At 46.2% G+C, this 22,923-nt stretch overlaps 1 protein-coding gene across 1 annotated transcript; it reads right to left on the minus strand.

Annotated features, from left to right (window-relative positions):
• Positions 1 to 1,339: 1,339 nt before the first annotated feature.
• On the minus strand, positions 1,340 to 22,656 carry LOC143305769 (uncharacterized). Its single transcript, XM_076690587.1, has 3 exons — positions 22,584 to 22,656; positions 19,644 to 20,140; positions 1,340 to 8,101 (listed from the first exon to the last, which is right to left on the minus strand). The coding sequence occupies exons 1-3, from the start codon at positions 22,654 to 22,656 to the stop codon at positions 4,313 to 4,315; spliced, it is 4,359 nt and encodes a 1,452-aa protein (XP_076546702.1). The 3' UTR covers positions 1,340 to 4,312.
• Between the last annotated feature and the right edge of the window lie 267 nt (positions 22,657 to 22,923).

Below are 22,923 nucleotides of genomic sequence, written 5' to 3' on the forward strand. Positions count from 1 at the left end.
TGCAGATAAACGCATCTTTCTATTCAACCTGTAAATACAATTAAGTTTAAAACGTTGTAACCTTATTAATATTTCCCACAATCCTACTTTGGACAATCGTAACGTTACTTCTTAGGTGGAATAGGTACTACGATCGACACCGGATCGATAGATCTGTGGAGAACGATAAGGTCGATCTGCTTCCCGAGCGTGGATCCTCTCGCGTAATGCACAGTCCGCTAGCCAGAGACCGGATGGGACGCGACATGTGCACGACGCCGAAATTACCGTGGCGATTTTTATCTTAGCCAAGATACGAGGGGCCGATATTCACGGTTCGACATGGAAGCTTGCCTGCGGCGTCTGATTAAACGACCGACTGGCCACGCTTCTAACATGTATTTAGAGCGCACTTATACGCCTCGGACTCGGACCAGGCCCATGGTACCTGCTCGTACCAGCTCGATTAGTTCGACCTGCCGAGTATCGTGTTCTTCGATTAGCCTATACTGCCCTCCTTACCCTATCATTCTCCTAACCAACGCTCCGAAATATTCGAGAAAAATCAACTTTTATCGTGTCCATTGCGCCGTCGAATTTTCACCCCTAGAGAAAAACGGTCAGAAACAGTAGGCAGTCTGTGATGGCAACAAGTGACAGGTTGCAACGATGGTGTTCTCGTTATAACTTTCTTGCTATCGCGCATCGATCCTATTATGGGATTATAATTGAAGGGTAATTTTCGTAAAAAACGTATACCTTGCCAACTACGTGGTAATTTATTATACCTCTCGAACGATACCGGTGTCTCGTGTCCTTATTATGGCTACAATGAAGAAGAGCTTGAAATTGGTAAGCAGTTCGATAAAAAATGATCGGTATACTTGTTACCTGTGAAATATAATTGGACTGTTCTTGAAATGTTCTGTTTAGAAAATTCGAAAATTTCTTGATAACGTTTATTCGTTTGGTGGTAGGAAAAATTAGTTAACGATTAGCAAGTTTCGAAGAACAATAAGGTTACACCGAGCAGCCGCAATTTTAATTACCCAAGCACTAAGTGGGCTCATAAAAAAGTGTTACGCGTTAACCTTTCAAGCGAGAAATTTCTTGATCGTAAGCGGCCCCTGCGCGTGCCATTAAACATGAATAACGATGAGCATACTGCTCTTGAGAATTGCAAATAAGACGGGTTTGATGTTGACTCTGATACGAGCACTCGTGATGTAATCGAGTCAAAATATGTCAAACGATTCTCACTCAAGTAATCTGCCAAAGTTGAAGCTATAAATACTTTGCTTATAACCGATTTGATTTCTTAAAATAAACTCACTTTCGAGTCTTGGCGAAGATTTTAATTTCGTAAAAAAATTAGCAAGACATTGAATTTTGTCGAATCTAATTTCTTAGAAGCTATATGTAGAACCTATACAAGTCGAAGCTGATCTGGCAAGAAGAGAGAATGAACACGAAGGAAGGAGATAAATGGATTTGGCGTGGTTTCGAGTACGCGTACTCGACCGAGTAGACCTTTATTACCACCTCCTCTTGGTCGGATCGCGCACGACAGGTGTAACGTAGGAGAACGGGGGTTGGAGAGGTTGCTGGATCAAAAGAGAAAGAACGAGAAGAACGAAGAACGAAGGACGGAGACGAAGAGAAAAGGAAAGAAGAAAATGGAAGAAGGCGGTCTTTGGTTAGACTTGGCTCGCCCATCAAGCCTCTGCACACCCCCGACCTCTTTCCATCCCTATGCTTTCATTTCGCGTTATCGTATGTGTGTGTGTGTTGCAATTGCTTCAATGGAGATTTCATCGGTTTATTTTGTTTTTTCTTTGTAACGCTGCGTGATCTAGCTTGTTTTATGTATACGATGTCAGATCGGAAGGGTTAAAAGTCAAGGACATCAGAAGCTCTCCTTGACAGGCCAGCAGTAGGTGCTGTATCCTTCTTCTTTCCATTTCTTTTTCAATACAGCGATCGGTATACCACTTCTAATCATGACTCACCCAGCTCGATTCCTCTCGAGAGTCTATTTTGCGTGTACCCGTTATTAAGCGGCCAGCTCGTATGTTAGCGGTCCAAGGAATCGAAGGTGCTAATCTAATCTGTCTGGTCGATTAAAGGTCGGTTGTGTGTTCCGTGATGGGAAGCCATGTCCGAACCAGAGACCGGTCCACTTACGTACATACATACGCGCGTTGTCGTTGTAATTAAGCGTCGCTCTGAACCGTACCGGTATACTCCTAATTACCGTGGACCACGGTTTTCGTTTTTCTTTACCAGGAAATTCAGCCGTTGCAAAATTCTCCTGTAACTGGTGTTCGTCTGGTGCACGCCCGCGAGATTTCTCGTTTCAAGAGGATTTCTTTCGCAGTAAACGAGGTCGAGTGTTCCAGGTCGTAGGTTTGATCGAGTATTCGAATTGAGGAAGAATTCGTACGATTCCACGAGTCTCAGACCTTGTTCTTATTGCACCAATTCATCAATCTGCCACAATATTTATACTTGAAATAAATGTTCCATACATCTGTCGTGAGTAGAATATATGCCCCATGGTATGCCCATAAATAAATGCAACGTCCAACTTGAATCAATTCTTATAGATATTTATTTGTACAACGACGAACGATTCTCGAAGACCCATGTCCTGCGCAAGGCTGTTCAGAACAGGTGCGAGGGGGCGTAGAACAGGCTCGATTGATTTCGATAGGTATTTTATTTTCATAATGATGAGTGTTCTTTATAATCGATCTATAATATCATACATCATAGCATTCCGTTTATACATAATTACAATTGTAAATCTGGTTCGCCCTTAGGGGAGTGTAATTGATAGCGAGTTCGTCGCGTGTTCGACGAAATTTTAGGCGATACGTGTAAAACGCGTAGGCTCAGGCGCATAGAAAAAAGCTTTTTACCCTTCTAAATTTCTTTCCTCTGCTCTTCTCTGTTCGTTCGAAATTTGAAATGCTGACCGTGCCACGCGGTACAATCGCGTACAGACTACGAAAATAACGTATACAATGTAGGTATATACAACCGAACGAATGAAAGAAACGCGATTGGTTAACACTTCCGCTTAACAAAGGGAAGTGATCTATGCACGCGACCGGACGAGAAGAAAAATCTCCGCGGCAGTGCCCGCTACTGGCCGCTGGTACAGTGTGTGTCGTGTAGGATTCCTAGGAAACAATAAATAAAATCTATCTATTCTCATTTTATCTAGCTCGAGACGACGTCCGTCACTTTGATTTTCTGGTCGATCGGTGGTCGCTGCTTGCACACCGCCACCGTCTCTTCCTCTCACTCTCGTTTCAACGCGTTCGCTGTCGACGATAATCTTTTTCAAAATTATTTCACTCGGTCCTAGAGTTCTGGGAATAAAATCAGGGAATTAAACTTCAAATTCGAGAATAATAATCAAATTCGATCTTACCCAACAGTGAACGCGCGAACAAACGGCCTTTCATTTGAAAAATCGCGCTCCAATTTAGCTGCCTATTTAAGATCCTCAGCCTTGGCTCGATTTCCCGGTCCAAAGATCGGTTCTTTACAAGCCTTTACAAAACTATCGTCCGATAGCTTACCTTGATTAATTGCGCGATACATCGAAAGGTACTATGTTTAATATATACAGCAGTAGTAATTGATTACTGATTAAATAGTGGCATATTTACTAAACGTTACATTATCACAACGATGATAAAATCAGCCGGAAGATCGAAACTGGAGCGAGTTCGATCTTTCCGGTTGTCGTTCGTTCTTCTATCGACCTTCTCCTTCTCCTCCTCCTCCTCCTCCTCCTCCTCCTCCTCCTCAATCTTACCGCTTTTTCGCTTACGCGGATACAGAAACGAAGAAACGATTTGCTGTTCAATCAACCAGTTTCTACTCTCGGGAACGGGAACCTCTCTAAAACAAGGAGAACGCATAATCGATGACGTGTAAGTACTCTTTTCCTGGTCGCCAGTCGGCTTGAACGAAGGAACACTGTCGGAATTGAGGGATCATGTTGTGCGGGTTAAGTGGACGAAATTTCAGACTCCAGCCGCGCGGCTGGAGGTTTCCGAATTGACTAGATTCGAGCACCTTGCGTTTTAAGAAAATAAACTGAGGAACGCGTTGAACCGTTGCTGCGTTCACCAGGAGGTGTCCCGTTCCTTTATTGCACGTTTACGTTGAATGGACGGAGTCGGTGTTTGGCCAGGCTGGCGAGTGTCCGGCCTTCCACCGACCCCATCTATAATCGAGATCATTGGCGATCGGTCGAATCGTCGGAATTTTGGCATCACAGTAGAGGGTAATAATCGCGGCCGTAAAAGGAGATCGGTCACGAGCCACTGGTCGAGAGAACCGGTAAGTCACGATGGGCCTGTGGGTCCTTGGAGTGCGCGTCTCTGACCGCTCTAGAACCAAAGACCCGATCGCAGCCAGGTATAGTGCACCTGGCCTCTTCTTTTCGATCGTCGGAACCCGGCGAAGACATCGGGGAACCCGAACCAGAGACGTGTCTGGTTCCTTGCTCCTGCGACATCCTGGTCAGATGGTTCAGATGCTGATGAGTCAAGCCGTTCAGGCCGGCCAGATGAGACGCGAACGAGGAGAGACCGGAAAACGTGGCTCCCAGATGCGGCGGTAGGAGGAGAGGGTGAGGCGGTGGTATTCTCGCGGCGAGATCGACCGCTGAAGGTAGTCCAGGTGTCAGAGGGTAAGCACCAAGAGCGCTGATGCCGGCATCCGCGTACAGTCTCGCGAGGAACTCGTTGTGTAACAAAGGATTCATCTGGGAATCCTCGACCCTGGGCGATAAACTTGGCGGCAAGCTCGAGGAGAGCGGAGGACTGGACGAGGTGGACAGCAACTTCCGATGAAGATTCAAGTTGGCCGAGTGCCTGTCCCGAGACCTCTTCGATGGGAAGGCGGCGTTACACCCGTCCACGCTGCATCGATGCATCAGCTTCAGGTGAACGTTCTGATAGTGAGTCTTGACCCCGAAGTGATTTTGAAACACCTTGCCACAAGCGGTGCAACGACGAGGATTCTCCCGATCCAAGGGTACCTCCTGGGTGCTGACGAAACCACCGTTCTCGTATCGGGCATAGGTGATCAAGCTATTGTCCGTATCCATGGCCGCTGTGGAGGGTGAGGCGCTGGATGAACGAGAGCCACGTGAGGAATTGTCCATGGTGGTCTCCTGGTGGGTCGTGAGGCTGACGGGGCTGGTAGAGCCGCGGCCAGACCTCGAAGCCGCCTGCTGCATCCCGGTGTACTGCATCGCGCGACCCTGCGACAAGGACTCGAGTTGACGCAAAGTGTTGGTCGAGGAGTCGTGGGAGAGGTCGTCGGCTGTCGTCGGACGGCTGTCGACCGAGCTCGGGGCACGGGAGGGATCATCAGGACGCTCACCTTCTTGATTGCGCAGCGCGTCGTTCACCTCCTCATCATCATCATCCTCTTCCACCTCTTCCATCGGTTCATCCTCCTCCTCCTCCTCCTCCTCCTGGTTTTCCTCTTCTTCCTTCGCTTTCTCCTCCGCCTCGCCCTCCTTTTTCGCGCACCTTCTAATCGACTTCTCCTCCTCCTCCTTAGTCCCCTCCTCGAGTTTGCATTTAACGCGATCCCCTTGCTCCGGGCAGCTTCTCGACTCTTTCTGAACGTTCGTTGTCGCAGGGGTGGTGGTTTCAACAGGATCACCTTCCGCCGGCTCGTGAGACGTCTTTGGTTCCGGACTGATCTGCCTTTTCGGTGACTTTGAGCTTAGATCCCGCGGTTGCTCCTCAGCTAGATCCTCCGTGTTCTCCTGAGAGGCGACAGTATCGCGGTGTACCGTTCCAATCGCTGCCCTCTCTCTGTTACACGCTTCCGGCGAACGAGAGTTCGATTCCTGATCGTTGAAGCTAAGCGTTTTCGGAGAACTCGGCGTGGTTTTCCGTCCCTCTGCCTCTAGTCTGGACATCGACATGTCCTCGGGTTGATTCTGAAAATCGTTCATCGACGAGATACCTGCACTTTCTGATAGACATCGGCGCTGGATCCTGTCCTCGTCGTTGGACGAGTCTCCGTCGGTGGAAGAGGAATGAATCTCGGTCAACACGGCACACCGAGTCGGATGCTGAGACTTTCTCTTTCGGACACCTCTGCTGTGCAAGGACGTAGAGTTCAAGGAGTGTTGACTTACTGAATAGCTCTGTTGATCGAGCGTGCCCATCGAGTCGTTGTCCTCGTTGCTATCCGGGTTGCTGACAAGGTCTTCGTCCACGGTATCGTGGCCAAAGTAGAGTTTCGGTCGTTTCGCCAGGCTAAAGTCAGCCGGCTGATCGTCGTCCTCTTCTCCGGAACGGAGGGGCAGTCTAGAGGGTAGATTACTCGTATCATCCTCCGCGACGACCACGATGCCGCCGTCCTCGTCCTCCTCTTCTTCCTCGCCTTCGGCCGCCGCGGTCGAGGCTTGAGTCGAGGGAGAGACGGTGTCAGCCGCGCTACTGCCCGAGAACGAACCTCTGGTCGCCATGGTGGTGTTGGGCGTCTCGATGGCGTTGCTCATCGCGGCGGTGGCGGTGGTGAGCGCCGTCGTCGACATGCTCGCGTTCACGCTCATTCTCTGCTGAAGCGTCTCCTCGTAGCCTGGTCTGGCCTGGTTCTGAGCGGACGACAGGTCCAGGTGTTTAAAGTCCAACCCGCATAGAGAGGCTGGCGATCGAAGATCCGGAGGTGGGGTCAACAGCGGGAACGAGCCGAAAGGAAGGTGATTTAGCCCCGGAGCCGGGACAGGCAGACCAACCTGAGGAGGCAAAACCAACGCGTGCGCCATGGACGAACGGCCGTCGTGCGGGGAGATCTTCCGTCGAAGGTGAGGCGAATGGAGTTTCGGGTTCGGATTGGCGCTGTGTCTATTGCGCGATCTCCTCGAGCTGAACATCATGCTGCACCCCGTCACCGTGCACTTGTGCATTTCTCGCAGATGCACCGCACTGAAGTGAATCTTCAAAGCTCCCTTGTCGCAGAAGGTTTTCAAACACACGTTGCACTGTACCCTCTTTTTCCCGGTGGTCGGATTGATGAACGGCGTTCCGAGATTGGGCGGTATGTTGGCGGATGCGCCCCATTGGCTACCGGGTCGTTTTCCAGGAGAATGAGGCTTTCTGCCAGGAATACCCGGAGGCCTGCCGAGAGGAGCAGCCTGTAGAGATAGCGGCGGATGGTGTCGGTGTTCGTTGGCGTGCTTCGAGTCGCGTCTACTCAGATTTAGGGCACTGTCCGAATTTTCCTCATCCTCCTCGTCTTCCTCCGAGCCGAATTCGCTGCTCTTCTCCCCACCGCTGTGGACGTCGGTCGGTGCCGTGATACCGGTCACGGCCCCGGAGGACTTGCCCATAGGCGGCGGTGGAAAATGAGCGGGAAAGCTGGGCGGAAGCGCCCCGGAGGATACGGCGACCGAGAGTGGGTGTCCAAAATTGAGCGCGGACGAAGATACCGGGGCTACAGGTGGCATATGAGGCCTCTGCAACTGATTGCTGGTCGAATGGTGAGGCGGACTGTGCGGACTATGCGGGTTCCTCATCGACTTCCTGTTCTGAAGTAGCTGTTCCGTGGATGGTGGCGGTGGTATAGGCGGAAATGCCGGTAGACCTATGGTGCCCAGTTTTCGAAAGTCGAATGGCTGCATGCTCTGCAGTCTGTTCAACGGCGACACCGTCAAATGTGAATCCAAGCCTCTTGGTGGCGAATTGGCGGTGCTGGTCACCCCGGCATTGCCACCGGTCATAGAGGAATAGTGTTTTTGGGCGGTTGGCGACATCGACGGATGCGATACGGATGGAGGCGGCGGTGGCGGCGGCGGCGGCGGCGGTGGCAAAGGAGGCGGCAACCTCGAGCCTGGAGGCGGGAGACCGCAGTGGAGAAGGTGTAAAGATGGTGGTAAGTGTGCTAGTGGCATCGTCGGCGGCGAAGGTCGTCTGCTTGGTGACATAGCATCCGTCCCCGGCGTTCCGGCGGCCAGCAGCAACTGCTGCACGAATGGACGCGTTTCGGCGAATCTGAGGAACTGCTGTAACACCAGCGGCTCCTCTTCAGGAGAGCAGATGCTCCATCGGTCCAGCACCGGGCCGTTCTGCGAATTCTGCCAACAAATTAAACGGATTCCGTCAATTTTACCGATGCAGATAAATCTCGTTTATCCAACAATTAATTTCTTCATTGTTTTAAACGGTCCAGAGTGCAAGCAAGAACGTTGTGTGTCACGGTCAGTTGTCAATAAAGAGTTACGTAAATTATAACGTTTCACAATTATTTAGTAAATTTCCTTTGCATCGAAATCTCACAGTATCTCACAGTTAAATCGTTCTAACTTATTACATTTTCTCTATTAAAATTATATAGGTACCTATATTATATCAAAAGGAAAAAACGGGAAAAAATGCAAATTATTTGTGATGCACTTCTTCGAGTCGCCTAATTACGTTGAAAAGGCGCAATCTAGCGTGGCGAGTTGCTTATGATAATTCCATATCCGGATAAAAACACTTCCTCTATTCGTCTAGCGTGGAAGGCCGCTTACGTAACTACCTCGTACATTGTATAGAACGATTAATAAGAGCGGATCAATGAATAACGAACCTAATTTATTCTCTTTAACAGCAGCAGCAGCAATTAGTTCTACTTCAGTTGTCACATAGTATATATCCTTCTGATCCGTCGTCTGCTTCCAATAAGTCAACGTTGTTTAATCGATTGGGATTAAAAACGAACGTGGAATTACATACAAGGCTTTCTGGGTAGACTGTAATTTTACGTTCTACAAATTTTTTTATACCTTTGATAAGTAAGCGTTCATTAAGTTGTTGCAATTTTAAATGGCATTGTGATTTCGAAATAGAACAAGCCTGGGAGAAGAGATAATTTTAAATGTTATAAAATGTGACAACACTCTGACGTTGTTTCGTATGGTTTTCTCCTCCGGTGTTCCTTGAATTTCGTTACACCTGTTCTTCGTCGAAAGTCAAGAACATTTCTTAGCGAACGATTAACAGGGCGTGATAAGAATTTTCGTTTTTATTACGATCGGATGTCGATTCGCTCTGTTCCATTGGACTTTCCAATATTCTGATAATTAGCAGATGGAATTTTTGCAACGGTCTTTTTCTTTTCCGTTCCCTTTACCTCTGAACTTGATTAAAAATTCGTGTTATTAATTTTTTATCAGATTAAAGTATAAAATATAGCTGAGCGGAAGCGATATGTCGGTAAATCTAGGATGTTGGCCGAATTTCGAGTCACGGTTTCATATATAAAATCAGGGTGGCCAGCGTATATAGATCTCGGGGCCGTAAGCTTGTCTCTCTCGGTTGGTCTTGTATATTTACGCATACCGACGGGCTCGACGTAACGCAGGACGGACGGCCAGCGGCGCGACGCTTTTCGCGTCCCGGCTGTATATTTCTTCAAGCACGCACACGCGGCCGCGAACGACGTACAACCGGCGTGAACTCACGACCGACGCCGATCGACGCCGACCGACGCCACTCCAAATCCGATCGAGCGCCGCGGGTTCTGCGTGTGCGTTATTTTTCGAGTTAGGCGTCCAGCTGACGGCATAACCAGCGCCACCGAAAATCGCTGCTTTGTAACACGAGACAACCGCCCCTTAATTTTCAATTCAACCCCTTACAGAAAAAGCTGATCGATTTATTAAATTAAGGACAGATCGAGGTTGGAGCTGCTTCAGCGAAGGAACGAACGAGCGGAGAATTACGGGACACCTGGTCCAGGACACGAGGACACTGACCTCGCAGAAAACCGAATTTTAAGCGAAAGAATTTTAACACGCTCCCGTCAAGTGTTTCCTTAAAAGATCGTTAATAAATTGTGAGAACAAGCAAAAAATCAGCTTCAAAAAGTCTCTAATTCCGTGACACTCTGGTGCAAAATGTTTCTAGCAAGAACAAAGATCAGCCTTATCATTAAGCAACATGTACACAAAAAAGAAGAAACGTCTGCAATTTTTGCTTGGACCAAGCCGTGATGTCTCGCCAACTCCAAACAACGCGGAAAAAAAAATACCAGACGCACTAAAATCCGTCGAACGATCGAAAAAATCTTCTCTAAACGCAGCGTGTCGCCTGAACACGGCGTTCGGCTCAACAACATTCGGCTTTCTCGTCTCTTTCTTCGATTTTGCGGTTACGCCCCGCTAAATATAAAACCGTTCGACGAAACGTTACGTTGACGACGCCGTCGTGAAAGCATCGATGGTCCAACGCTTCTATTATACTCTCAATCTTACGTGTGAATTACGTTGGACAATTTCAAAAATTTCTCCATCCCTAGGAAAATTAAATAAATCAACTAACGTAAGAAGGTGTCCGCGATTTCTCCCCATAAACGAGACCACTCGACACATCTCGTAACGAAATTGAATCTGTCCTTTCCAGATTGCTAAAAACCAAACGGAAGTTTACGATTCCCCTAAAAACAGTCACCACGAACGCCGTCTCTGGGAAAAGTCAGGTCCTCCATCGACAAAAAGCTCTGATTCTCCACTTTCACCTTTAAACAGAGTTAAACAGAATCGCAGCCAGAAAAACGATCGCTTGTGTTCTCGTCGACTTCCGGACAAGGGTCTGCAGAAAGGCGGAGACTCGCGATTTTCCCATAAGGATTTTCCTAATTGTCGTTGCGACCATTCTGGAGGAGGAATGTTCACTGGAAGAAGAGGAGTGTTTCGCGGGTCTCGCGAGTGTGCGTGACCGACGAGTGCGGGTCCGTCGAGTGAAAAGCAGTTCCTCGAACCGACTAAACGTTCGTCGTTACGTGAAAGGAACGGCAGGACCTAAACGGTCGTGTCTGAGAATGCAACACTACCGTGTGCACCGTGGGACTCGAATTTAATTCCGCACGCGAGCTGATACTCGAGCTGAGAGATCCTTCGAGGCCTGGGAAGCGATCATCCCTTCGGTTATTCCTTGCTTTCCCATAATACAGCCAATACAGCCAAATTAATTTTCGCACACGTACACGTATGTTCTTGCTACCAGACCCGCAGTAGAGTGATTATTTTTTTCGACCAAGATTGAAACATTAAGTTCTATAGATCATAACGCAGTCGATTCTAATACAGTCAAAAGTGACACGTAAAATTACCTTGAAACAGGTAACGCTTTAGCTAGCGACGTTCCAAAAAATTCCACGCACGTGTGGATATTTAAACTGCACAGAATCCCTCCTCGCAGAAAAAACAGTATCGAAAAAGTAAAGAGGTAGAAGAAAAAAAAGAAAAAAAAAAAAAAAAAAGAAGAAACGAAAAGAGCAAACGAACGAGATTGAAAGAACAGCAAACTGAACAGCGAATTCGCTCGCAGGCAATGGATAATGATCGAACACACACGAGCCCGAGAGCAAAGCGGTAACAGTCGAATTAGCGAAATCACGCGTACGCCAGGGCAATCGCTAAATCGTTGATACCGTATAATCGGTAATATCTTTCCGCACGCTAGAATGTCTCTTTTTCCTCCGCAAACTACCTCCTCTCCGGGCTATCAGTTTCTTCTAACCGTTTAACGAGTTTCCCCTCTCGTTGTTTTCGTCGTTTAGCCCTTGCGCGCCGAATCTTTTAAAGCTGTGAAAATTAACGCCAAAATGAATTTCAAACAATATTCTTATCTTTTTTTTTCCAAATTAACGACAATTACTGCATCCATTGTCGTCGAGCGTAGACGTAAACAAAAGAAAGGAAACGCCTGAGTAGGAAGGTTGCTAGTTCCAACGACGAAAAAAGAAGAAGGAAAAAAATAATAAATCATCAGGTCCCTGGTGAGAATCGGAACGATGCGAATCGCGTTTAACCCGCTTCAAATGTGGTCTCGCGCTCCTCTTGGCCGTCTTCTCACGGAAAAATCAGCCACGCTAATGAAATCGGCCGAGCACAATCGCTTTTATTGCGGAAACGAACGAGCTAAGCGAAACACTACCTTCGAGATCGTGTTTACGACGATCGACGACACGTTTCTAAATTGTTTTTTCCTTCCTTCGGATGGCATATGAATTTGATATTTTTCATTTAGTGAGAAAATGTATTGCGGTTGCAATTGGGTGTGTGTCAGGGATGCATGTTCCGACGCCATGTTTCGACGCCTCGGGTGCGCGTCCGTCCATTCGCGAATCGACCAAATTATTTCTACCGAAGGACTGATTTGAAATTTTATAAATTTATCCTTTGAAAAAGAATAAAAGACAAAGCGAAAACATTAAAAAATAAACCGGTAGCTAATAAATTCAGTCAGTAAAATTCGACATACCATTACAAAAAATGACGGCAGATGATATCGAGGTATAAAAAAGGTTAATTAGCCGCGAACCGAGTAATTAAATAAGTATATAACATCGAACGCAGTCCCTAGTTTCTTGAAGGCGATTTTCTATCTATTATCATCCAATTAGTCCTTCAATTAAGTTCCTTATAATTACCAGCTGTCGTCATTCATTCGTCACGTTGAAGAAATTATCTCAACGTTATCGATGAAACTTGTTTTGCGAAGCTTTCAGCTTTCCTTCGCTTAAGCATGGATCTTTATCGTTGCCCGATTATTTTTCTTTTCCTGTTCAATCAACTTTTACGAGCCATCGGCAAGTTCCTTTTCTCATTATTTCTGCTATTCTTAAAAAAAAAAAAATCTCACCGCAGTGTATCGGCTTTGCACCATTTATTTTTGGTGACATTCCTTTTCTCGAAGTCTAAAAATGTCTTCTGTTTCAACAAAAAGGCCCCAAGAGTTATGAAAACATTCAATAAATAAAATATATTTATTCCTTCCGTTTTGATAACATTTCACACTCGTTAATTCTCGATGTTAAATCTTCTTCGAGTTTATTGTTCTTATTTCGTTTATGAAAGATCGAACGAAGTATTGTGATTTCTGATTTACCGGAAACTCTAATGTCCATGCGCTAACCGCCAACGTTAGAACAAGTGGTATCGTTGTTCCAGCAACCGGTGCCATCTGATGGCTTGATCCTCAAGCTGACTAGCCGCCGCCGCTCGCTTTTCCCTCCGAAAGGAGAAACACAGCGATCGACGGCAATGCTATCCGTGACTGGACACCGCATATGATTTCACGGCCGATGCTCGGCGTCTTATTCGTGTGTAGAAATCGTGAAGATCTCGTGTGGATATCCGCCTCTAAATTGGATTGCAGCTACCTGCAGTCTCTCCCTCTTTCTCTTTCTTTTTCTCTTTCTCTTTCTCTTTCTCTTTCTCTATTATAAGCGGACAACTTGCTTCTCTCTGTTATGTCCCAGACTATTGCTGCGTTTCTCCTTCTGAAATCTACTTTTTTCCCCCCTTTTTATTATTCCTTAAACGTCGATCTTTTTGTTTTTTGACACGCGCTGAGATGGATGATTTTAACGCTCGTTATTGCAACCTCCAGATGGCAAGATAAATGTGTAGATAGACTTTCTAGAGAGTCTAATGCGCGCTCGTAATTTTAGTTTTGTTTAGTGTTTTTTAAAGGAGAAGTTGTGGTTTCACGGACGATCGTTTTAAATCGATGCCTATTTATGGTGATTTCGATGCTTGGTGTGACACGATAAAGCCTTTGAATCAGTTACAGAACACTGGAGCACCGTGATTACCCTTCCAGGGCATTAAACACTGACATTACGCATTAGTGCATTAGCAAAAAAATCGATGGAACGTTATCGATAGCCACGATCAGCCACCGAATCGACGCGACGCGGTCCCCGTGATCGTAAATACCTGTTCGTTACGTTATCCACGACGACTGAGAACCAAAGAACGAACACCGTAAAAGTTGGAACGGCAACGAGAACCATCCATTAACGATCGCTATCTGGTCGGAATTTTTCTCTTCTTTTTGCTTTCTCAATTTTTGACTGGCGATCGCATTACCACGAGCGTCTTCCATCGAAAGATGAACAATGTGACTTTGATCGAGCCGATCCCTGCGTTTAACGCTGCCATTATCACGGGGTAATAATGATTCTCGGTTTGGCCCTGGGCAACTAGCCTCGAGAACGTCCCCTGGAATCAACGCCAACTTCCGTCCCCGGTTTAAACGCGTAGCCTCGATTTGCATACGAAACGTACTTGCTCCTTTTGCCGATGTAACTTTCAGCGGAACGAGTCGACGATTTACAAACTCGTCTACTGCTGAAATAGAACGATGCATTGTGCGTGTAGTTAGTAGAATTTCAAACGGTTCGAAGGCGGAGTAACGAGTTATCGGGGTGTTTGACGATCTAATCGTAACGGACGGGTCACGAGTTTTTTTTTTGTGTACAGCTGTCTCGCTAAGCGAAACGTCAATATTAATATTTGCGTGACAATGAATATCATGTTTAACGAGGGTGTTTTCTCTTAATACATTTAATAAACTCGCTCGCGTTCCCCTGACAGTTATATTATAGAAGAGATTTGAGAAGAATCGATAAGTAACCCTTAGCCACGCATAGCGAATTCGCGAAGCAATCAGAGCTCGACCCTAGCCTCGCCTCGCCTCGCCTCGCATCCAAGCACCCCGTAATCTTTCGGCTCTACGGGCCCGTTTCCTTTTCCCTTTCTTTTCGCAGCGAATTCGTCGGATCGGTAGTCCATATAAACGCCACGTTCGAGTTTTAATTTCCCTGGAGCCGATCGCGCGGTCGGTTTTGCGTTTCCGCTCCAACGATCGACCCGATCCTCCTCTTCTCTCCTTTCATCTGCTCCCAGCCAGACCGGAGCCTCATTTCTCTTTCCAGGCTTATCATCGTTCGATCATTTTAATACGTCTCCTTTCTATACACTGACTCACACACTTGTGTAACGTATTACAGAGATTGCTGCAGGTGATCGATTTTGTAATATTCATTAAAAAGGTATTTTTCGAAACAACCAGATTGTGTCTTTGCGTCGGGCGGAGAAAGGGCGGAGTGGAATATTATTTGGTAAACGATACGAAAGCGATAAAGAATTCATTATACTCGGATTTTTCGATGAAAAATCATGGATCAAGTCCTTGACTAGTTAGTCCCCTTTCGTTTTGTGGAAAATACAGTGGCGTCCTTTGTTCGAGAAGAGCATCGAGCCGTCAGAGGTTCGTCACTTTCGTTTTCCATTCGAATCGTTCGGTTCCGAGCGTTCGCGGATAAATTCGTCACGGTTGCCTGCGGCCCTTTCACGGCTGACGTGGCCTACGGGAAAAATCAACGTCCCGCCGATGAATAGTTGCGCTAATAATAATAATAAGAAGAAGAAGAAGAAGAAGAAGAAGAAGAAGAAGGAGAAGAAGAAGAAAAAAAAGAAGGAAAATGCGCTACAATTACGGCTGTCAACGAGACAGGGGATAATAAATCGGCGGCGTTCTCGATCGGTCGCGATGTTATCGAACGGCACGACCGCGATAACCACCTGGACACGTTCGATTTATTTCGCTTCCATCTTCTTAATCTTGATTTCAAGCATCTTAAAAGCTTCCTTTGATTATCTTCATTTAATTTCACGAAGAATCTTTCCCCTTTTTTAATTGAATTCGTTGCGGAAGATTATATCGCGTTTGAAACGAAGTTACAAATGAAGTTATTTGTTGGAAAATGAATAAGCACACCGAGTGAACTGGGAATCGAACGATGTGTATCGGAGGAGGTATCGGTCCCATGTTCCCGGAAAAGCATAGAAACGAAGGGGGAGACGGTGGCGAAGGTGGAAACGGTAAATCATACGGTGGCGTCGCGTCGGCCCGTATCGAGTACGTTTCACGTAGTGGAAGGCAATTTCGCACGACAAGCGGCAGCACGGTTTGCCCCGTGGAATCCGGTAGAGTTTCGCTGCCAGCAGAAGCGTTGCAGTTTAACTGCGGATGCCTTTAGAACGCAAAACCGCCTGTACCGTGCGCCACTAGCAGATTTACGAGCGAATTCTGCGCTGGCGAATCGCTCGGTTCGCCCCGAAGCGAGACGAGTCGATGGCCCTTTGTGCAACGCAACGTCGATCCACTTTCAGATCTTCTGCAGTAGAACGCATAGTTTTACGTAATCGAATGATAGTTGATCGTTAAAAAAAGAAGAGCATAATATTGGACACACCGCACCGTCTCCTTCGAAACAAATTACCGAGAAATCTTAAAGAAATTAACAAAAAACTTACGAAAAATCCTGTCAACATTGCATTAGCGGACAGGCATAACTTCAGCAGCGATAAGTGACAAGCCGTACAGGTGAAACGCGAAATTATCACCTTCTTGCCTCGAGAATATCACGATAATTGCTCAAGAATATGTCGCGTGCATTCGGGACAACGTCGTCCATTAACGTTCTTGGATCGAACGTGAAACGTGCCAGCTTGATAGCGAGAAGACGCGTTTAAAAAGACATTAACTTCTTTGTCGTTGGTAAGCTGATGATCGAGGAACGCGAACGAGTCACGAATCATCCTGGTGTCGCACGCACGTCGCTCGTTTCTGCTCGGAATTCGCTTTTTATCCAGTCGAGCTTTCGCGATGTTTCCTGTCACCGTACGATATCCTCTACTTAAATCACACTTGTATCTTAACACGTTCGATGCTATTACGGTCACTGCTAACCGAGGCTATATCAATTTCATTTCGTTAGTCAAATGATTGAATTTCAACAACCATTATGTTCCACAGTGAAAATGAACGTCTGTAGTCAGACATATTATAGAAAGTTGCCCACTGAGCACCAGTTGCCCAGATCTACTCCGTCTTATCGATTACACCTGTTCCTTTCGATAATCTTACAACATGGAGAACAGGTTTCTATTCTCCTTGACATTTACCTAGATTCCTGTGACAGAAGTACAATTTCAGGAAGAATCACCTTTCTTAGACCGTGAATTTTTATCTCGATATTCTGAAATTGGATCGATAATACTGATCGATTTGGATCAGAGAAGAATTGTCGAAACAACATTCCTCTATCATGAGGAAACAAATTCTATCTATTATTTCTACAGATCGTTTATTTGCGCGTCCATCGAGGATACATTTGACTGCGCTACAATCCGAATACTTCAAAGACACGTTGAGATTCTCAAAACTGGGATTTCAATATTTTTTCGTTGCGTCAAAATTTCATGACAAATGTGTCGAAGCGGTTTACCGTAGAAGTTGCATGGTGCTAGAGTAATTGGTATACAGTGAAAGTATCGAATGTAACTTGAGTTTTGCGTGTTGAGCCTGTATAAATATCCGTCGACTTTCTCGTTCGGACGCTAAGCATCAGGACACATTATGAGCGAATCCGACGAAATTTCTAATAATAATAATACCGAAAGGTGTGGCGAAACAGAAATTTGGAACAAGAGATTTCAGTTTATCTGGTCGTACAAGATTGAAAGCCTTTCAATAATTTCAGACACGCTTGGCTCGTTTAAGCTCGACCTACGACACTGGTGTCGCGACAGCAAGGAGAATCGGTACTGTCGCCTACAATAGCCTCGAGTCCTTTCGCGGGAGAGAAAGGAAATCTCGAAGAGGAGCGTCTCGTTCGATTGGTAGATGGTGTTCGGTGTATCGATATATTAGCGAGGTACCGCGAACGGTCAAAGAGCAAAGAAGAAGAGGATTTTAGCGTGACCGCGAACAGCCGCGGAATTCATCGGTCGATTAAATTCCGGGGCGATGCAGAGGCATGCGGACAGCGGACAGCGGACAGCGGACAGCGAGCGAGCAAAGCGAGTGGCGTGTGTGCTGTTCTCTGCGGTGCCGTGAGCACCGTGCCGCATCGTCGACAAACCGGTTTTCCATACGTTTTAATTTCACGCTGACATCGGCGCAATTCAGTTTACACGGATACTGGCCATTTTCTAACGCTAGCGGCCCGCCACGGAGATTAATGTCCAGCCAGCGGACGGGCCCAGCGTGTATTTTCGACCTTCCACGGATCGAACGGACGACAAGTTTCCCAGGAACGCGGTACGACCCCGGGACAGACGATTTCCGCTCGATTCTGCACCGTCGCGTCGGCGTCGCCCCTTCGATACCGAACGCGTTCGCCGTACAGTGAAAATGGCCATGCGTAGTCAGACACGCTATAATTATAATTACCTATTCGGAATACCATCCCACCTGCTACCTCGATCATGGAGACATCGACGATTTCAACCTTTTTTACCCTTCTCTTTAAACTTCTTAAAACTGACTCATCCGCGCGGGAATAATCAAAATATAAAATTGCAGACGCCAATTATTTCATAAAAATAATATCAATGGTTAATGTAAACACTGCAAATTTTTCGAACAGTTCAATATTTATACTCTTTGAAATATTAACAGACGATCTACTGATATTCCAAAAACGAGATTGGACGATTTTTCATTTATATTACTACTGAAATACCTATAAAATGAGTTTCAATTCATTGTTTCTCTACCGTTGCTCGATCACGCATCATCAACGTGGATTAATTATTATCGTCGCACGTTTAGTGGTTGCTTTTGAAACGACAGATTAATTTCTTAAAAGAAGATTCATTTCTGTCCAGGTATAATTGTTAGGTGACACTTTTAATCACTGTCAAAGCACGCCCTAATGAGTTTCCTGCATCATCGACGTGCATTTATTATTTTCACGGAATTAGCGACCTTCTTCGAAACGTTAATCAGCGATGAATGAATTTTACAAGAAAAGATAGAGCGTCTTTTTCCTCTTACAGAGATCCGATTGTTACGCGACACCCGTTTTGAATCACTGCCAAAACACGTCTCTCGAGACGACGACGAGTTTATTTCTCGCGCACAACTTTATTTCGCATAATCGCAGCAATTTTGAAAATTTACTCCTCAACGACTTTATCGGCGTTGTTTCACGGAAACCAAACTTCTCAGTTCTCGAATTTGATTTTTGAAACACTCCTTTGCGTGAACACGTTTCACGAGTTTCTCTGGATTCTTTTTTTGCAAAATTCCAGTTGCAAAAGCACAAGAGCACTATTAGTTTCAGTCTCGTGTCTCGATCCAACTGACACACCGTACACTCCAAGACACTTTCAAATCACTGTTTCGAAAATTTCATAACAGTTTTCCATTCGAATCATTTGTCACTACTATGTGTTCTTGTTTGCATTTCGGCACCAGTGTTCCACTTGGCGAAATTTTCACACGTCACTTGAAATCAATGCGTTTTGGTTTGCGTTGCCCAACATCCTTGGAATATCGATGAATTTAAATGAAATTCCAAGTTGGCATCGTATCGGCTGTTCGATGGACATCGCGTTGCATCCTCCGCTACTTGTCACTTGTCCTACTCCACTTTTCTCTCGGCCGTGTGTCGAACAACAACAACAACAATCCTTATCGATCTTTGTCTTCTACTTGTCACTTGGTTGTCCGCTCGATTGACGTCACAATTGCAATTGGGTATATCGAAAGAGTCTGATTCATCGGCGTCACTGATTTTTGCCCTACTGCTCCGAATCGGCTTCGGATTACCGTCAACAAAGACGAATCTGTATCATTGGCGAACGATGTCACTCTGTCACTCCGTTTCGTCCGTCAATCGTGAATCGTGAATCGTGAATCGTGAATCGTGAATCGTGAATCGTAAACCGTGAAAACTTCTCCGTCCAAGAATGGGTCACACACGCGAACGAGAATTTAGGTGCTATCCTGAAACGCTAACGGATCTACGTGTTAAATAGATCGACTCACCTGCAGTATGTATCCTCGCGTGTAATCCTCGTACGTCCAGCCGAAAGCGGCTAGTAAACGTGTCACTTGCGCGTGCTGCAACTGGTTGAACAACTGATCGAGCAAGATCTTAAGGCGTATCGGTAGTGCGCGCGAGCCGTACAGTACGAGGGATGCGACGTCAAACGCGGCCGTCGGCTCGACACTCTCTGAAGCCGGTCGCCTCTCCTCCTTCTCCGCGACATCGCCTCCACCACCGACACTACCACCACCCTCTCCGACACCCCCACCACTGACAGTTCCTTCCCCACCAGTCGACCTCCCGCCACCTAACACACCCCCACCAACATCACACCCACCACCTTCCCTCGACGCGCTCGTCCTCGTCGCAGTCGTCGTCGTCGTCACCGTGGTCGTCGGCGTCGCCTGCTTTACCCTCCCTCCAACGCTCCTCTCATCCCTACCAGTGCCACGGGGGCTGGAGACGACATCCCCACCAGACGATAGTCGCGCCAACGCTGCAACAACACAAGAGCAAAAGAGACCGGTTAGAAAGAGAATCGTACGGATTAGCGGATGTGTTGGTCACCGTGGACAAACCACCCCCACCAGTCTGGGCTGCCTTCTTTCTGGATATACCTACTATGGAGCTGGAAAGTTGGCGTGTGAAAAGAATGCATTAATCTCATCCTACGTGTCTTATGACTCTGCTTATGGCCTAACTCTACACGCGGAGATTAGAGAAACGTCAAAGGGTGGGAACAGCCGGAGCGAATAAAGTACCCTCTCTTGCCCCTGACTCGTCCCACGTGTCAACTTTCCAGCTCTACATTGCACCTTCCACTATGTATATTCGCCTTTCATCCCACCCTACACCCCTTTGTCAACCGTGTTCCTGTCCTTTAGGGTTGTTGAATCGATATTAGTAAATACAAATAGATAATCCATACTTTTGCTTCGAAACCGAGTAAGTATCGTTCACAGGCAGAGTATAATGATGGAGTTTCGCGAGGGAAAAGGCCCGGGGACACGGTGTTTCCCGAGCGGCCCCCATTGCTTTCTCAGAGACACCGACATCACAGTGTGGTATATAGTTGTCGGAACAGCCATAAGGTCTCGAGGCGCTTTCCCTCCAGAACCGTCACGCTTTTCGCACCTGACGATTCCTATCTCGGGACACGAAAGTTTATGGGCCTTCTTACCGTGCAGACACGCTCGACGATGCTATCGTTCCCGGGTTTCGCGTACGACGAAAACATTAATCGAAACTGTGCGCGTTAATCTTCCTCCCCTCTCTATCTGTAACTTCATCGATCGTGAATTTATAGACTGGTCGCGATTAATCGAATAACTTGCAGGAAGGTTAACAAGTTGCTATCAATGATGAATTGCTGTGATTCTTTCGCTGAATGTTTGATTGCTGGCGACATCTATACCCCTTCAATTTCTTTCGATCGACCAATGTAAAAAATTACAGATATGACCACCCTCTTGTTCAGAGGTATTTTTTAAATTGTACAAACGTGTTCCGCTGTTACACGAAAGGTCTCGTTTGTATTTGATCGATCCTCGTACAATACCGTGACCGAAATCCGGTTGAAATTCGACGGATGGCGTGTTGCAAAACTCGCGTCTCCCAAAAATGCATTTCGCAAATTCAGCTAACGCAACGGACAGCTGTGTACATATATACCACCCTTCCATCGACGTTCGTTCGTCGGAAAATTCGTTGTCGCGAGCAACCATCGAGGTGATTCGCAAAAAAACACATCGCCATGTCGGGAAAAATAAATTGACAAACGTGTTTCTCTTTCGTTGTTATAACATTCGAAAAAAAAAAAAAAAAAAAAAAAAAAAAAATGTATCCTGAGAAATATATTTAATATTTTTAGTTTCTCAGGTGTAATCTGGTACTCGGATCGATGAACACCTGTTCCCGTTGCCCTCGCATCACATAATCCTTACTAATTGCATATATTTACATTTTTATGACATCTATAACACAACTCGGAGAAAATTTCAGAGCGATTCTCAGGAAATCACAATAGAACGTAAGGAAGAAGGGATTTGATTGGAGGGGATATATTCGCTTTATCTTCCCTCTCTCTGTCTACTTCCTTCCTGTTATTTATCATCCCTATCTAACGCTTGTGTCTTGATAACACTTATTTAATGACTTTTTTTTATTAACATGCACCCTTTTATTACTTCAACTTAGTATAAGTGAAACTGAAAAAATCTCAGGCAGAGCAAGATGGAGGAGCAGCTATATCGATCGATCGATCGCCTATCGAAACTCGTTCCAGAAAAACGATTCCATTGCAAGGGTTCCGACGACTAGGTGGCGAGATCGTCATCGCGGTTTAATTAAATCGAAAATCGAAGAGTCATTAATGACAAGTGGCGCCCAATAGCGATGACTCCGTGATTTCTATTGATGCCAACAGTGGGATCGCTGCGAGGGTCAGACCGCTCACGGAGTCGCCAAAGGGCTCGATATGGCACCTATTACAACGACATACCAAGCGTTCTCCTATTACATCTGATAAAACTTTCGACTTCAGTGTTTTTCGAAAACAAAAATCCTAACGTTAACTGGTGCGCTTTTTCACCTTTAAACAAAAAAAGAAAGAAAAAAAAAAAAAGCTGTGAAAGGCCGACACAAGCGGAAAAGGTAGTCAGCCAGCAGGCAGCAGCTACGAAATGGAGATTCGAGTGCATGCATAGATAACTGGCGGGGTAGAGGAGGAACCGATGATGCCGGGACGTAATATCAATACGCCAGGAAGGCAGGATAGTCGCGTCTGATTTTCCGAGCGCATCGGCACGTGGATAATGTTTTAATGGAGTTTGCGGAGTGCGAGGAGGGCAGCACGGCCTGCACTCGGGCCAAGGGTGAAGCCACCAACGGTTTACATACCATTTACTCGCGCCCTGTAACCTCGGGAACCGGCTGTTTACAGTACTGTACAAACTGTGCTCGCGTCGATGCTGTACCACCGACCACCATCTTCTCCGCGATCCTTACTTCCATCCCTTCTTATGATTTCGCGTTGATCGAACACTTGGATTCGAAAGTTCTACGAATTTTATGGGATCTGTTTCCTCTTGCCAGAAAATTTAGACTTTGAAACGTTAAAAAAATGTCGAAACATTTACCTGTAATTTGAAGCGATAATTACTAGCGTCGCTTAGGAATACATTATAACGGGTAATTTCAATGGATCGCCGGACGTCTGCCGGCGCCATTAAATCGTTCGCACAAAGTAAGCAAGAAATCACTTATTATGTTGTTAGGCAG

Source organism: Osmia lignaria, chromosome 10, assembly GCF_051020975.1.
Source record: "Osmia lignaria lignaria isolate PbOS001 chromosome 10, iyOsmLign1, whole genome shotgun sequence".
Lineage (NCBI taxonomy): Eukaryota > Metazoa > Arthropoda > Insecta > Hymenoptera > Megachilidae > Osmia > Osmia lignaria.

Bases quoted from the DNA above. Each gene is read 5' to 3' on its own strand.
- LOC143305769 (XM_076690587.1), bottom strand. From the start codon at position 22,656: ATGGAAGTAAGGATCGCGGAGAAGATGGTGGTCGGTGGTACAGCATCG. The intron at 20,141-22,583 runs GTAAACAGCCGG...GTGTTGTTGCAG, and splicing joins AGCACAGTTTGTACAGTACT to CGTTGGCGCGACTATCGTCT. The intron at 8,102-19,643 runs GTGAGTCGATCT...ATTTGTTGGCAG, and splicing joins CGCGAGGATACATACTGCAG to AATTCGCAGAACGGCCCGGT.